The following is a 15,765-nucleotide window of genomic DNA, read 5'->3' as shown; positions in this document are numbered from 1 at the left end:
GTCCCAGTTCAGTGGTTGCCTCCAACCTAGGTCCTCTCAGCTGCCTCACTGCCATCACTGCCTGTCCAGGGATGGGCAGTGGACCGCTGGGTCATGGCTGGTGTATGGGGCTGTGAGCTACCAAGGCTCAGGGAACGTGACTGCTTGGCTCAAACTCACTCAGACCCCCTCGCATGTGCTTGCTCACGTGGGTCAGCTGCAGGGGTTTGGGGCTGACTCCTGGGTCTCTGACACTGGCGCAGCCCAGAGGGCCCTGGGCTGGCTGAGGGGGTCCTTTGGCAGCAAGGGTGGGGGGGGATATGCTCAAAGCAAAGTGACACCTGGAGAGCCATCTCCTCGGAAGCTGTGTCCTGCCTGTGCTCAGGGATGGGGGACCACGTCGCTGTGTTCTCCTCAACAGTGTCAGCCTGTCATTTAGTGTTTACTTTTTTCTTTTCCATTATGGTTTATTACAGGATATTGAATATAGTTCCCTGTGCTATACAGTAGGACCTTGTTTGTCTGTTCCGTATATAGTAGTTTGTATCTGCTAATCCCAAACTCCTAATACACTCCTCTCCCACCCTCTCTCTGCTTTGGTAACCATAAGTTTGTTTCTAATGTCTGTGAGTCTGTTTCTGTTTCATAAATAAGTTCATTTGTGTCTTATTTTAGATTCCATATATAAGTGATGTATAGTATTTTTGTTTCTCTTTCTGGCTTAACTTCACTTAGTATGCTAATCTCTAGGTCCATCCATGTTGCTGCAAATGGCGTTACTTCCTCCTCTCTTTTAACAGCTGAGTAGTATTCTACTGCGGATAGATAGATAAATAGATAGATAGTTAGAGATATATATATAGAAAGTACATCTTCTATTTCCACATCCAGTCACCTGTTGATGGACATTTAGGCTGTTGCCATGTCTTGGCTACTGTAAATAGTGCTGCTGTGAACATTGGGGTGCAGGTATCTTTTCGAATTAGAGTTTTCTCCGGACAGGTTCCCTGGAGTGGGACTGTTGGATCGATATATGGCAACTCTATTTTTAGTTTTTTTAAGGAACCTCCATACTGTTTTCCAGAACGGCTGCACCAATTTACATTTCCACCAACAGTGTAGGAGGGTTCCCTTTTCTCCATAGTGTTTATTTTTAAATGAAATGTGAGAATGAGCATTAGGTTGAGAGTCTGTGTTCAGGTCCTCGGGCAGCTGCGGGCAAGGACCCCCCCACCCCCGGGGTGTTCAGTTTCCTCCTCTGAATAGGCCAGAGTGGAATGAGGGGGCCAGATTCTCTTCATGTCACAAGGCAGAGACTCTGAGCCTTCTGGGCGTGCCTCTAGGGTCCCTGGCAGAGGTACATGGCTGTAGACATAGGGGCACGCTGTGGCAGTGACAGCCCCAGACTCAGGGCCTTCCCTGCCCTTGCTCACCCTTGCTTAACAGGCAGGAAACCAAGGCCTAGAGAGCGGTGCTAGGCCTCACTGCAGTCAAGAGTCAGGTCTGTGTGTGGGGTCCAGGTCCCTCACTCTAAACCCCGCCCGTGGCCCAGGTGCAGTCCAGGCACTGCGATGTGAAGACCAAGTTTGTCACGCATGTACCCTGCACCCCATGCTCCGCCATCAAGAAGAGGACGTGCCCCTTAGGCTGGCTTCGGGAGTCCCCAGAGAAGATACCACAGGACTGCCGGTGCGGACCCTCACCCCATCCTTGCCTGCTTCAGGGGTGTCCTATGGGGTGGCAGGGGACCAGGAGAGCCTGGCAGCCCTGGAGAGTGAGGGCAGGGGCTCACTCATCCACACTTCTGTTGGCCCCTCCAGTGGGGCCGAGGCGGGCAGGGAGGAGTGAGAGTGTGGGGCAGGTGGTTTTACTGAGCATCTGCTGTGAGCCACGCCCTGTGCTCAGCTCGTGGCCAGGCAGAGAGGGAGTGGAGTAAGAGCACGAGAACCCAGTGGGGAGGCTGCAGGGGGGAGCTCCTCCCATCGTCCTACCCATCCTTGGTCCCCAGATACGAGGTGCAGCTGGGAGATTCTTTGGTGTCCATGAGCGGCTGCAGCCTGGAGTGCTGGCAGGACGTGGTGCAGAAGGCCTGCTGCCCTGGCTACTGGGGGTCCCAGTGCTATGGTAGGGGGAGGATCCCAGCCTTGCTCCTTACACCCCAGCCCACCCACATTCCCTTTCAAATGGCTTATTTAATGCACAGCTTGGCCACCTGGCTCTGGCTGCTCTGGGGGAGGGACCAAGTCTGGGGCCACCCAGAGCTGTGGGGGTTGGGTGAATTGGGGCAGAGCTGAGTTCTGGGGGGGCTGTCCACAGAGTGCCCCGGGGGTGCTGACACCCCATGCAACGGCCATGGGACGTGTCTGGATGGCATAGACAGGAATGGGACCTGCGTGTGCCAGGTAAGAGCCGGGTGGGGCTGGGGTAGGGGCAGTGGAGGGGTTGCACTGACTTAACTGACTTCGTGCATCTTTTCCAATATATCCCTCTGCCAGGAAAACTTCAGTGGCTCAGCCTGCCAGGAGTGCAGAGACCCCAACCGTTTCGGGCCTGACTGTCAGTCAGGTAAGTGCTGGCAGGACAGGAGGGCAAAGCCAGTGTCCATCTGGGGGCCAGTGGAGACCCAGTCCCTACCCCCAGCTCCTACCAGACTCCCTCCCAACTGCTCAGTCTCACCCTTCCTGCCCAGGACACAAGCTTTGCCTCATCACATTTCTGGCATTTGCATGGGCTCTTCTTGGAGGCCTCTTCTTGGAGGCTTCCTCTAGGAAGCCCTCCCTGAATCCCCAGCCTGGGTCAGGTGCCTCCCCTGGGCTCCCACCAACCCTGTGATCATTCATCACAGCTTTGTATTCTTGAAGTTGTGCCTGCTGGAGCTGAGTTCTAGAAGAAGAGGGCCGGGACTCGATGTCCCTGTGTGCCCCTGGGAGAGGCTGGGGTCCCACCTGTCCCTGTGTGTTCCTACCAGTATGCAGCTGTGTGCATGGCATGTGCCGCCATGGGCCGCTCGGGGATGGAAGCTGCCTGTGCTTTGCCGGATACGCTGGACCCCGATGTGACCAAGGTGAGCAGCAGGTCTTCAGTGGCCAGAGCAGAAGAGGCTGACTGGGTGAAAGATGGGGCCTGAGCTTCAGCAGGATCTCTGCCTGCAGCCTAATTTCTAAGTGGGAGAGGCACACAACTGGTCAGGGGGAGGGGGTATCATCTGAGACCTCCACTGCCTAGAGGCCCAGAGAGGGTGGGGCCCTGACCGGAGTCACACAGCAAATTGGGTGGAGCATCTTCGCTCCTGTGTCCTCCCCAACCTGCAATGCTCTCCCCTCTCCACTCAGAACTGCCTATCTGCCAGGCCCTGAACTGTCCCCAGAACTCCCAGTGTTCTGCAGAGGCCCCCACCTGCAGCTGCCTGCCTGGCTACACCCAGCAGGGCAGCGAATGCCGAGGTAAGTCTATGATCGAGAGCCCAGTGGGCCCAGCTCAGGGTGAGCAGGCGCTGGGAAGACATCCTTTTAAACCAGCAAGTGTAATCTGGCCACTTACAGGGAAGGAGAAATGTCCCTGCGGGACTAGATCAACCTGCTCACCCCATCTTTGGGTCACCCTCGCTGGAGGCTCTGGGGAAGACGAGGCTCCTGGGTGCTGGGCTCACTTTGGCGCATTCTCTCTCTTTCTGTCTCTCTGCCCTGGCAGCCCCCGACCCCTGCCAGCCATCGCCCTGCTCCCCACTGGCCCAGTGTTCAGTGAGCCCCCGGGGACAGGCACAGTGTCACTGCCCCGAGAACTACCATGGCGATGGGACAGTGTGTCTGCCCCAGGACCCGTGCACCACCAACAATGGTGGCTGCCCTGGCAACTCCACCTTATGTCTGTACAAGAGGCCAGGCCAGGTGAGCTGGGGCCCTGGGCTGGGCCTGCCCTGCCCCACGGTCCAACCACCCACATTGACTGTGGGACCCAGGGCCCACAAATCGCAGCAAATCATGAGCCTCCTAGGAGCCTCAGCTGCCCCTTTTATAAAATGTGAAGAGGATGACATCCCTTTTCTCTGAGGGTGGTTGTGGGAACCTAACAGAGCTCTGTGGGTATGGCAGACACCACAGTTCTCATGGACATGGTGTCACCCTCCCGCCTCTGCATGGACCCAGGCCTCTTGCTCATGTAAGCCAGGCCTGGTCAGCATCAACCACAATCCCTCTGCGGGCTGCTTCGCCTACTGCTACCCTTACTCCTGTGACCGGTCAGCCACCTGCCAGGTGACCCCTGATGGAAGGACCAGGTGGGCACAGGGGCTTCGGGGTGGGCACCAGGGACATAGCAGGGAGAGTAGATGGGGCTCAGATCAAGGGCCCCGTGGGGACGGTGTGTGAGGGCCAGGAGGGGGCCTGGCCACCCCCCCTGCCCCGACTGGTTCTACCATTGCCCCAGCTGTGTGTGCAAGGAGGGCCAGGTGGGAGATGGGCGTGCCTGCTACGGACACCTGCTCCACGAGATGCAGAAGGCCAGCCAGATGGGCTTAACGTTCACGAGGCTGAGAGTCACCCTCGCCATGATGGGTGCGTGACCCCCACCACCTGCCTAAGACCCTGCCCCTGGCACCCAGAATTGCTGGAAGGGACAGGGGGCCAGACTCTGCAGAAATGCCTTGTTTCTCTGCCCAAGAGCTGTGCAAGCAGAGAATGGGCTGTGGTGGGGCGCATGATGGAGGTGGGAGATAGCCCCCCAGATCCTGATGTCGCCATTTACCCTAGATCTAGACCCAAAGCCCCACACCCCAACTCTCCAAAACCCAGGACTGATGCCTGAGGGCCTCCCCAGACCCATCCTGATGCATACTCTCCCACCCCCAGACCAGGGCTGCCGGGACATCCTCACCACGTCGGGCCCATTCACTGTGCTGGTGGCATCTGGCATCTCCAGGACCATGAATGTGAGCCCCAGCCAATCAAGGAGCTGGCTTCCAGCTCTTGCCTCCTCCCTGAATCCTGCCCCAGGCTGCCAGGCCCTGAGAGCACCCCTAGTTGCATACTCTGGGGGACTGAGGCCTGGGAAGCCTCTTGTTCCCTCCGTTGCTCTGGCAGGGTGGCATGAGGAGGATTGCCTACCCTGGGCCCACTTGGCACCCAGATGCCCTTGTGCCCGCAGGCATCCGTTGCCCAGCAACTCTGCAGACAGTACATCATCGCAGGGCAGCACATGCTAGAGGAGTCAGGAACCCAGCCTACACGCAGGTGGTGGACACTGGCTGGGCAGGAGATCACCGTCACTTTCAATATCTTCAGGGTAAGTAGGGACCTCGGCCTGGGGGCCAGAGGAGTCACAAGTGGGGAGCACAGCCTGGGCAAAGTGTGGAGGTGGGACAGGGCCTCAGGACAAGGGGTGGGCATGTGGAGTCTGAGCCAGAGGTCTCATGTATCAGCAGAAATACACCTACAAGTACAAAGATCAGCCCCAACAGACATTCACTGTCCATAAGGCCAACTACCCAGCAGCCAATGGCGTCTTCCACATGGTCAGTGCCCTGCAGGGGAGGCCTCCATTAGAGCTCCCTGGGGACCCCAAGGTAAGCTAATACCCTCCCCACCATCCCACTGTGCCACTGGGTGGCCTCAGACACCCACCAAGTTCAGAGAAGGGGGAGGGGCAGTTCTGGGCAGGGCTGGAGCAGAGCTCCAACCCCCCTGGGGCCCTCATTGCTTGTCCTTTCCTACAGAGGACCATTGGCCAGATCCTTGCTTCCACTGAAGTCTTCACCCGGTTTGAAACCATTCTGGAGGTAAGTCTGGGGAAAAGATCCTTGCCTACCTGATCTTTTGGTCCAGGACTCCCTCATTACACAGACTCTGCCCCACAGTGATCTGGTGGGGAGTAGCATGGGCCTTTGTCCACGACCCCATCCTAGACCCTGCCCATCACCATCCTGAGGCTCTGTGGTAGCATGGACCCATCGCCAGTGTGTCCCACTTAGTCCCGGTGGGAGTTCTCTGCAGGCCAATGGCAGCAGGGCCCAGGCAGGGCTCAGAGGTCGGGGCTGGCCATGGAACCCCTCCTGAGGCTCCTTCTCACTAAAACAGAACTGTGGGCTGCCCTCCTTCTTGGACGGGCCTGGGCCCTTCACGGTCTTTGCCCCCAGCAACGAGGCAGTGGATAGTTTGCGTGATGGCCGCCTCATCTACCTTTTCACAATGGTAAGCTTGTTGGGGAGAAGGGGCTGGGAATATGGCGCACCAGAGCCTCTAGCAGCCAAGCCCTCTCTCTCCTGCCAGGGTCTCTCCAAACTGCAGGAGCTGGTGAGGTACCACATCCACAGCCACAGCCAGGTGAGAAGTCTTCTGGAAGGGCGGCCGGCTTGCACCCGCTGCTGGGCGGTCGGTCTGGGAGTTTGTCTGTGTGTGCTGGTCTTCCTGGGGGCCCCTTCTCCTCTCCTGGCCCAACTGGACTCTACAGCACAGAGGAGAGTCTGGGGACCAAGGTGGTAGCTGCAAGTCACCTGGGCTGGCCTGGGCGTGGCCCCACGGTGTGGCCAGTGCCCAGCCTAAGGCCGTCGTCTCCTCCACCCCAGTTGACCATTGAGAAGCTCATCTCCAAGGGTCGGGTACTCACCATGGCAAACCAGGTCCTGGCTGTGAATATCTCCGAGGAGGTGAGCTCCACAAACACCTGGAGCGGAGGGACAGACGGAGGGGCTGGTGATGACCAGCCAGTGGTCTGGCCTCTTTCAGACCCACCTTCATGCTCCAAGCCCTGTGGTGGGCAGGCCTTGGTGGGGGCCATGCAGGAGCAGGCTCAGATCAAATCCCTCTTCTGGGGCCCAACCATCTATGTGGAATAACACAGGAGGGCTCCAAAGAGGAGGAAGGCGAGCACATGGGCAAGGGGAAGGGGGTGCAGAGGCTGGAGTGGTTCTGCCAGAGCAGGAGGTGTGGCCAGGGAGAGGGGACAAAAGGTGGCTGGCAGGCTGGGCCTCTGACAGTGCACGGAGCCCAGGACGCACACGGGGCCCCGCCACAGGGCCGCATCCTGCTGGGACCTGATGGTGTCCCGCTGCGGAGAGTGGATATACAGGCTGCCAATGGTGTGATCCACATGCTGGAGGGCATCTTGCTGCCCCCAACCATCCTGCCCATCCTGCCCAAGCTTTGCAATGAGGAGCAGCACAGGGTGGTGGTGGTGAGTGCTCGGGACCCCAGTGCTGCTTGTGTTGGGGTCACCTTCCCAGGGAGGGTGCCTTTTTCTAGTTCCCCTCACATGAGTGGGTGGGTTGATGGTAGCTCTGGGATCCACCTGGATGCCCCATGCCCAGCCTTCAGCAGTCCTACTGATTGTCCCTTTGCCACTATCTGTGCCCTGTCCCCAGCCTGCCTGCCGAGGCCCATGATGCTCTCCATTGCAGGGCCTCTGCCCTCACTCTTCCCTCTGGCCCCGCTGTCATGACTCTCATACCACAGGCCTTGGCTCAGTGCCACCTTCTTAGGGCTTGCTGAGTAAATAAATCATGACTCAGCCTTCTCCCCACCTCCCTTGCCCTGCCCAGGGCTCCTGTGTGGACTGCCAAGCCCTGAACAGCAGCATGTGCCCTCCCAACAGTGTGAAGCTGGTGAGCATCCCCAGGCTCAGCCCCTGGGGCCGACTCCTGACTGCCCTGCAAGATTTCTGCCCTGGCTCAGGGTGGGGAAGTAGGGCTGGGGGGCTCGGCTGGACCTGGAGGCTCAGCCCCGCTGACAGTGAGAATGCTGGGACCAGGGGCTGAGATCCCTGGACCAGGGCTGCTTGGTGAAGGCGGCCAGCCCAGAGCCCATACCTGCTGACCCATCTGGCACTGCCCACCCAGGACATGTCCCCTGAGGAATGCATCTACACCCATGACCCTATCGGGCTCAACGTCCTGAAGAAGGGCTGCGCCCACTACTGCAACCAGACCATCCTGGTGAGCCGGGCGTGGGAGCTCACTCCCTGGGGACCCAGGGCACTTGCTTCTCCTCTGGGGCCCCCAGGCCGGGGCTTGGTGGGCTGTCTTCCTCAGAGAGCTGTGCTGTATCCTAATGGTGGAAAAGGTGTCATAGAGGGGCCTAACCCACCCCTTTGCTCTAGACGTGGGACCAGGGAGCAGAAGCAGCTTGGATGGGGGAACAGCATGGCTCCAGACAGACCCTCAGACGTGCTCTCTCCTCCAGAAACCTGGCTGCTGCAAAGGGTTTTTCGGGCCTGACTGTGCACAGTGTCCTGGTGGCTTTTCCAACCCCTGCTACGGCAAAGGCAATGTGAGTCCCTCTTGCCCTGGGGTGAGGGGTGGAGGAACCAGAGGCTTCTCCTCAAGTTGGCCAATGACTGGCTATGTGTCTGAGCAAAGCCTGCCTCTCTCTGCCCTTGGCTTCTTCACATCTAGGTAGTAGAAGTTAGACCAAATTATGTTCACTGTTTTAATTAGAAATAATTAAGTACATAGTTTTTTTGTCGATAGTTTTGTCATGTTTTTGCTACTTTGTAATACCAGGCTAACATTAGCACTTGGCCATGGAATAACACAGGAGTTACATGTTTCTAGGTTAAGTAGAAGCCACCCATGGAGCCTCCAGGGCCAGGTGCCTTTCAGGGGACAAGTTCTTTGGCAGCATCAGTGATTTGGAAGGTCTCTTCCGGGGGAGGACTTCCAGGGGAAGCAGGAGCTCAGAGTTAGCCTATGGAGAGAAGGGGTGTTGGGGGAGAGGATTGGATGGTCCCCTCCCCATGACTGATCATGCCTCCTGCCCACCCCCAGTGCAGCGATGGAGTCCAGGGCAATGGGGCCTGCCTCTGCTTCCCAGACTACAAGGGCATCGCCTGTCACATCTGCTCCAACCCAAACAAGCATGGAGACCAGTGCCAAGAAGGTAGGTGGTCCTGGCCCAGGCTGCCTGCCAGGGAGAAAAGGGGTCTGCTTGGAAGGGGGAATGGGGACTCCCAAGAAGGGAAATTGAGCCTCAGGAGGAAAGGTGAAGCCCAGAGGGCTTGGAAGAGGTTTTGGAAACAGAAGTAGATACTTCTTTCACCCATGCCAGGAAAAGAACCACGGTTTGATCTAAAGCATGCAAGGTTTAGGTCAGCCATACAGAAGAACTTCCTGGTGGTAGTGTTGGGAGCAGGGTACCTAGAATAAGGTTACCGAAAGCATTGAATGCCCTCCTTGAATTTCCTCCTCTCTCCCATCACGTCTGGGATGACCTCTGATTTTGTGACCCTGAAGTCAAATCTCTGCTGGCTACCCCATTCCCACCTCTTCCCCAGCTGCATCCTGGCTCCCAGCCAGCCCCGCCCCACCTCAGTTTCCCTGCTCCATCTCCTCCCTGCAGACTGCGGCTGTGTCCATGGTCTATGTGACAACCGTCCAGGCAGCATGGGTGTGTGCCAGCGTGGCACATGTGCCCCAGGCTTCAGCGGCCGCTTCTGCAACGAGTCCATGGGGAGTTGTGGGCCCACAGAACAGTCCCAGCCGTGCCACCTGCACGCCCGCTGCGTTAACCGGGGGGGTGTGGCCAGGTGAGGACGCGCGCTTCCTCCCTGCCCCGTCCATGACTGCTTGTCAGTTTGCTCAGAGCTTCTAGAGGCTCACCAGAGCCCCTCGTTCACCCACTCCCAGGTGTCTCTGTCTCGATGGCTTTGAGGGTGACGGCTTCTCCTGCACACCCAGCAACCCCTGCTCCCGCCCAGACCGTGGCGGATGCTCAGAGAACGTCAGTCTGGCCCCTTCCCTGAAGTCCTGACTCAGGGGCGAGAGGTGGGACTCTTTTGCCCTCTGCCTGCCTCCCCGCAGCCCTGAGTCATTTATCTGTTGCTCTTACAGGCTGACTGTGTCCCCGGGGCCCCGGGCACTAACCACTGCACGTGCCACAAAGGCTGGAGTGGGGACGGCCGTGTCTGTGTGGCCATTGACGAGTGCGAGCTGGATGCACGAGGCGGCTGCCATGCTGATGCTCTCTGCAGCTACGTGGGGCCCGGGCAGGTGAGGCTACGCAGGCCTGGAGAGAGTGGGTGAGGCGGGGGCTCTCCGTGCTGGGGGACTCTCTCCCTAGCCCGTCTGACTCTAGGAACGTCCACTCCAAGAACTCAAGCTCAGGGTCTCACACCTCAGACACAAATGAGAATCCAGTTCTGAAATGTTGAGTCGTACACTCTGGAAGCAGCAGACATTGAGTCATATGTTGCTGGCAGCAATGTAAAGTCTCTGAGAGTTTTAAAGGATCGTGTGTTTCCAGGGCCAGTCTAAGGCGGCATTTTTTTCCAGTCAGAAGGCTATGCCTCCTATCTCCCAGCAATGAGGACTTGTAACCAATATATCCGTGAGCTCCCTGCCCTCCTGGGCCCCTGGGCTGCTGTCTTCTGACAGCTCATTCACTCATTGATTTCCCACATGTCACGAGGCACCTGTTATGTGCTAGTCCTTGTAGTAGATTTAGGAATTCGATGCAGAGCAAAACAGGAAGAGACCCCTGCCCAAGGGGAGTGACATCCCCAAATCATAAAAATTCAGCTGTGGAACTTTGGAGTCTCAGACTCCAGTCACAGGATCACAGAACCTGGGGCCTTCCGCGTGAGCCTGGGGACTAGTTGGCACTGAAGAATGTCTAATATGCCAACTGGGAAGCCAGGTCTGGCTGGTTCAGGGTCAGCCTCTGCGTGGCCTAGGCCTGTGCCGGGATCCCTGGGGCTCCTACCCGACCATGACCTGGACCACCAGCCCATGGGGCCTCAGCAGTGAGAACTCAGAGGGGCCTAAGAGCTGGAGCTCTTTAAAGTTCAGAACTGAGTGTGGAGTCAGCAGGTGGCGATGCCCCCACATGCAATGAAGGGCAGTTGAGATTTGGGGAGCCTCACTAGTTGCTCACCTGAGGTGCGGACAAGCCCAAGGACACTGGCGCTTAGCAGGAAGGATCAGAGCAGCCAAGCAGGGGGTCGAGGTTGGAGGTGGGATCTGAGCCACCACCCCTGGGGCTGGCCTTGGAAAGCCGGCCCACGCACCAAACACTGCTGACCTCAACAGGCCCTGCAGGGCTCAGGCCTGAGGGCAGTGAGGCACTGAGTCTCCATGGATGCCTCCTGCCAATGCCATCACTTTCTTGGACTCCTCCCCAAAGCCAGTCTCCCCTCCGGGCCTCAGTCTTCCCATCTGGAAAATAGACCTCCAAGGGCGGGGCTGGGAGACACTCCTCTGGGATCCGAGCAGGCCTCCCCAGGGGAGAGTGGCCATCGAGAGCTGAGGAGTGGAGGAGGAGATGCTCCTGGTGAGATGAGGCCCTCTGTTCCCCCGCCTCTCCAGAGCCGGTGCACCTGCAAGCTGGGATTCGCAGGGGATGGCTATGTGTGCAGCCCCATTGACCCCTGCCGGGCAGGCAACGGTGGCTGCCATGATCTGGTGAGGGGGCGAGAGGGCTCTGGGCCCAGGGAAGCCTCTCCAGGGTGGGCCTTGGCTGCAGCTCTCTCACTCTGGTGTCCCTGTCTCTGGTCAGGATTGGGGTCTTTCTAAACTCCAAATCCAAATCCTGTCACCGACTGCCCAGGACAGAGCTTTCACAACTCCTTATGAAGGGCCCCACCCCTGCCCAGCCCCTGTCCCCTGCCTGTGCCCCCACCACCTGTTCTATGCTCTCCTGGCCACTCTGAGCTCCTTGCCGTCCCCTGACCTCACTCTGCTCTAACACCACCATACCTCTGCCTCAGTATTCCAAAAGGCCTCCCTGTGCCGCACTTTTGGCCTGGCTATCTCCTGCTCTTGGGTCAGGCCTCTTTTGAGGGTCTAGGGGCCTCCTGTGTGCTCCCACAGCCCTGGGCTTCCCTGACCCATCTTTCATAATGGGGTTGGGTAACTCATGTCAAATGCTAAGTGGTCTTGGAGAGCAGGGCCAGGCGCACCAAAGGAGCAAACTGAATGCAGACAGGATGAATGGGGAGACAGATGGTGGGGACGGGTGGCTGGACAAGCAAACAGTAGGAGGATGGGCAACAAGGGTAAATAGGAGGTGGGGGATGCGTGCTGGCCATATGGCCGCTGCATGGAGGCTGTGTCTCTCTGTCCCACCCCCAGGCCACCTGCCGGGCAGTTGGGGGAGGTCAGCGGGTCTGCACGTGCCCTCCTGGCTATGGGGGTGATGGCTTCAGCTGCTACGGAGACATCTTTCAGGTGAGTGGTTCCCTCTGCTTGGGGAGGAGTCCTTTCATATACTCGTGGGAAGGGGCAGTGCTCGGGGTCCTGGGAGGAGTGGGGGGAGGGTTTGTCCCTAGATCAGTGACCTCAGTTCTTTCCCTCCCCTCAGGAGCTGGAGGCAAATGCCCACTTCTCTGTCTTCTACCAGTGGATCAAGGTAGGATAGGGCAGAGTGCTGGGACTGGGGGCTCAAATCCAGGAGCCCACAGAATAGCTCTAAGAGCTGGAGATAGTGGAAGGTAGGCTTGGAAGCTGGGAGATGTAGTCTCACGTGGCGGCTGCCCTCATCACTCCTCCCGTCCTGCTACATCCCATGTGCACAGGGTGCCGGCATCACTCTTCCTGCTGACAGCCGAGTCACAGCCCTGGTGCCCTCAGAGTCTGCCATCCGTAGGCTGAGCCCTGAGGACCAGGCCTTCTGGCTGCAGCCAAGGATGCTGCCACAACTGGTCAGGTGAGTAACTGGGGCTGGACCCTGGGAGGGGGGCTTTTGTGCAAGACCCAACCTGTCCCCAGAGGTTCTTAGCCTGGCCTTTGTCCACATTTCAGGGTGGATCCTAGTTCTAGGGTTTTCTGCAGGGTACACTAACCTGGTTCTATGGCCCCTCCAAACTGTGCCCCCTCAGGGCCCATTTTCTCCAGGGTGCCCTCTCCGAGGAGGAGCTGGCCAGGCTGGATGGGCAGAGTGTGGCCACCCTGAGCCCCACCACGCGCTGGGAGATTCACAATATCAGTGGGGTACGTGGTGAACTCTGGGCAGAAGAGGGGGCCTTATGAGGCATGGGGGCACTCAAGTGGCTACAGGCTTCTCAACCCAGGGTCCCCAGCGCTGAGCTTGGGTCCCCTCACCCTGCCCAGGGCTGAGCTCAGAGAATGTGCTCAGGAGACATTTGTTGCTGGGTAGTGTCTTTGGACCAGAGTGACTCCCCTGCCAGGGTTGTCTGTCCATCTTTGCATGTGTACACCTGTCCCTCCCTCTCATGCATGGGCCTTAGTGAGGGTCTGTGTGCCCATCTGTTAGGTCCTGAATCTGGGCCAGGCTGGGGCCACTAGTGGGTACCTGTGTGCCCAGCAGCCTCTCTGTTGGTGCACGCATTCTTAAGTGTATACGTGACTCTGCCTGCTGCCTTCCAGAGGGTCTGGGTGCAGAATGCCAGTGTGGACGTGGCTGACCTCCTTGCCACCAATGGTGTCCTACACATTCTCAGCCAGGTATGGCTGGAGGGGTGTATATGCAGGGAACTTCCTAGGCATGCCGAGAGGCCATGATGTCCCGACCAGCCCCCACGCTCCGTTCCAGGTCTTACTGCCTTCGAGAGGGGATGTGCTCAGTGGGCAGGGGTTGCTGCAGCAGCTGGACTCAGTGCCTGCCTTCCATCTCTTCCGGGAGCTGCTGCAGGTAAGGACAAGAGGTGGAGGGGGTAGTGAGTGCCTGGTCGGGGTGCCCTCTCCCAGGTGCTGCCAGAGTTGGCTGGCTCCCAGGGTCAGGATGGAAGGCGATTATGCCCATCCCTGCCCCCTGCCTCTAGCGCCACAAGCTGGTGCCCCAGATTGAGGCCGCCACTGCCTACACCATCTTCGTGCCAACAAACCGCTCTCTGGAGGCCCAGGCCAACAGCAGCAGCCTGGTGAGATCACCTAGACAGGGGCCACTGAAGGGGGAGGGGGAGCCTCCCATCCCACAGCAAAGGGCCACGGTGGGCAGAACGCACTGTGCAGGGCACTCGGTAGTCCTAGAGCCCCTGAGCTTCTCCTCCCCTCTCTAGGACGTGGATGTAGTGCGACACCACGTGATCCTGGGGGAGGCGCTCTCCATGGAAGCTCTGCGGAGGGGAGGACATCGCAACTCCCTCCTGGGCCCTGCCCACTGGCTTGTCTTCTACAACCATAGTGGCCAGGTTGGTTGAGGGGGCAAGGAGACCCTACCTCAGGCACCCTCTCTTGAATACCACTTATCTCGGGAGTTCCCCCACCTGCTCCAGGGACGGCCCATCCTGGGGGACCCCTGTCTGTGAAGATACCCCCAGCCCTGGAGTGCCTCCCTGGCCTCTAGCCCCCAGAGTGAGGGCACTGTGGGGGGTGTGGTTCAGCCTCCTGCCCTGCCCCCCCAGCCCGAGGTGAACCACGTGCCACTGGAAGGCCCTGTGCTGGGGGCCCCTGGCCGCTCTCTATTCGGACTTTCAGGGGTCCTGACGGTGGGCTCCAGCCGCTGCCTGCATAGCCATGCAGAGGCCCTGCGGGTAAGATGCTGGGGCTGGGGGAGGGCAGTGGGAAGTTAAGAGCTGGCCTGGCTGGTGGGAGGGGCACTTAGTCAGGGGTGGGCGAGCTGTTAGCTGGTCCTGGGGGGAAAGAAGATGGGTGTGGGGGCCCCTGCTCCGGGACTACCTGACGCTCTGTCCCCTTCCCCTGCCCAGGAGAAATGTGTCAACTGCAGCCGGAAATTCCGCTGCACTCAGGGCTACCAGCTAGAGGTGAGGCGGGGCTTCACGTAACTCCATCTGCTTCCCCTGCTCTCACTGTGCCCAGGTCTGCTCACCCAGGCATGGGGACCTGGAACGGTGTGGGCCACATGACTTCCCTGGTAGAAGCCAGGAGGCCGGTGACCCTGCGGCCCACGCCCGGGTCCTGGCCACCCTCTCCTCATCAGGTCTGTCTGTCTTGGTCCTTCCTTGACTCCTACTCTCCTACTCGTCTGTCTCACCCACTGATACCTGGAGTCTGTCTCCCCATTCACTGCCTTGCTCCTACCTAAGCCACTGGCTGAGCCCTCCCGCCCGTCCCCATTTTCAGGACACCCCCAAGAAGAGCTGTGTCTACCGATCTGGTTACTCTTTCTCCCGGGGTTGTTCTTACACGTGTGCCAAGAAGATCCAGGTTTGTCCTGAAGCAACCCCCAAATCCAAGTCTTTAACCAGGGAGGAGGCGAGAGTAGGGGCCCAGGGCAGGAGCCTGGGTGGGGTTTCAAGGGCAGAGGCAGAGCTGGGACTATGGTGAGGCCAGGGAAGCAAAGGCCTGGAGGAAGGGGAAGGGAAAGAGGGCTGAGGTCAGACCTCCAGGGGATGGGGATGGGGAGAGAGAGAAAGGGGCTCAGCCTGGAGCTGATACCATCAGCTAAACCCTGTGGGAAGCAACAGGGCCCAGCTCTGCCCCTCACTGTGGGGCCTGGCATAGCCCTTCCCTCCTTGAGTCTGTTTCCTCGGCCCTGCCATGGAGAGGCTTGTGGAAGGCGGGCTACATTTCCCTGGGCCCAACTTGCTTTGTTTCGATGGCTCTGTGGCCCCCAGATGCCTTCCCTTGACCCCCGCCATCTCCCTGCCCCCTGACATCTGTCCTAGCCTGTGCTGGGCCTCTCCTTGCACCCCTCCCACAGGTGCCTGACTGCTGCCCTGGCTTCTTTGGCACACTCTGTGAGCCGTGCCCAGGGGGGCTGGGCGGTGTGTGCTCAGGCCACGGGCAGTGCCAGGACAGGCTCCTGGGCAGTGGGGAGTGCCGCTGCCACGAGGGCTTCCACGGAACGGCTTGTGAGATGTGTGAGCTGGGCCGCTATGGGGCCAACTGCACTGGAGGTGAGGGCTGGGGAGGGGGCAGGAATGGTGGGCAAGCTGGCAGAG

At 59.1% G+C, this 15,765-nt stretch overlaps 1 protein-coding gene across 7 annotated transcripts in view; it reads left to right on the top strand.

The window, feature by feature from the left end:
• STAB1 (stabilin 1) overlaps window positions 1-15,765 on the top strand; it is a 28,656-nt gene that overhangs the window by 4,768 nt on the left and 8,123 nt on the right. For 6 of the 7 annotated variants that reach the window (XR_010384843.1, XR_010384844.1, XR_010384846.1 and 3 more), the window contains exons 3-39: window positions 1,532-1,668; window positions 1,988-2,103; window positions 2,296-2,381; window positions 2,475-2,544; window positions 2,948-3,043; window positions 3,312-3,422; window positions 3,670-3,866; window positions 4,125-4,255; window positions 4,405-4,532; window positions 4,827-4,906; window positions 5,122-5,259; window positions 5,396-5,539; window positions 5,690-5,752; window positions 6,051-6,164; window positions 6,243-6,296; window positions 6,539-6,619; window positions 6,988-7,146; window positions 7,511-7,573; window positions 7,808-7,903; window positions 8,151-8,237; window positions 8,735-8,846; window positions 9,306-9,492; window positions 9,593-9,686; window positions 9,797-9,955; window positions 11,270-11,365; window positions 12,035-12,130; window positions 12,264-12,311; window positions 12,478-12,608; window positions 12,781-12,892; window positions 13,289-13,366; window positions 13,455-13,553; window positions 13,684-13,782; window positions 13,921-14,052; window positions 14,266-14,394; window positions 14,569-14,625; window positions 14,945-15,028; window positions 15,525-15,720. Coding sequence is in view for 3 of the 7 variants with exons in the window: in XM_064496472.1 (XP_064352542.1) it covers window positions 1,532-1,668; window positions 1,988-2,103; window positions 2,296-2,381; window positions 2,475-2,544; window positions 2,948-3,043; window positions 3,312-3,422; window positions 3,670-3,866; window positions 4,125-4,255; window positions 4,405-4,532; window positions 4,827-4,906; window positions 5,122-5,259; window positions 5,396-5,539; window positions 5,690-5,752; window positions 6,051-6,164; window positions 6,243-6,296; window positions 6,539-6,619; window positions 6,988-7,146; window positions 7,511-7,573; window positions 7,808-7,903; window positions 8,151-8,237; window positions 8,735-8,846; window positions 9,306-9,492; window positions 9,593-9,686; window positions 9,797-9,955; window positions 11,270-11,365; window positions 12,035-12,130; window positions 12,264-12,311; window positions 12,478-12,608; window positions 12,781-12,892; window positions 13,289-13,366; window positions 13,455-13,553; window positions 13,684-13,782; window positions 13,921-14,052; window positions 14,266-14,394; window positions 14,569-14,625; window positions 14,945-15,028; window positions 15,525-15,720 (4,060 nt within the window). In the remaining 4 variants the exon portion in view is untranslated. The remainder of the gene's footprint in view (window positions 1-1,531; window positions 1,669-1,987; window positions 2,104-2,295; window positions 2,382-2,474; window positions 2,545-2,947; window positions 3,044-3,311; window positions 3,423-3,669; window positions 3,867-4,124; window positions 4,256-4,404; window positions 4,533-4,826; window positions 4,907-5,121; window positions 5,260-5,395; window positions 5,540-5,689; window positions 5,753-6,050; window positions 6,165-6,242; window positions 6,297-6,538; window positions 6,620-6,987; window positions 7,147-7,510; window positions 7,574-7,807; window positions 7,904-8,150; window positions 8,238-8,734; window positions 8,847-9,305; window positions 9,493-9,592; window positions 9,687-9,796; window positions 9,956-11,269; window positions 11,366-12,034; window positions 12,131-12,263; window positions 12,312-12,477; window positions 12,609-12,780; window positions 12,893-13,288; window positions 13,367-13,454; window positions 13,554-13,683; window positions 13,783-13,920; window positions 14,053-14,265; window positions 14,395-14,568; window positions 14,626-14,944; window positions 15,029-15,524; window positions 15,721-15,765) is intronic. The other variant, XM_031470489.2, reaches the window with a different exon arrangement.

This window comes from Camelus dromedarius, chromosome 17, assembly GCF_036321535.1.
Source record: "Camelus dromedarius isolate mCamDro1 chromosome 17, mCamDro1.pat, whole genome shotgun sequence".
Taxonomy (NCBI): Eukaryota; Metazoa; Chordata; class Mammalia; order Artiodactyla; family Camelidae; genus Camelus; species Camelus dromedarius.
Note: the sequence above shows the minus strand (reverse complement) of the source record. Positions and strands in the feature narration are given on the sequence as shown.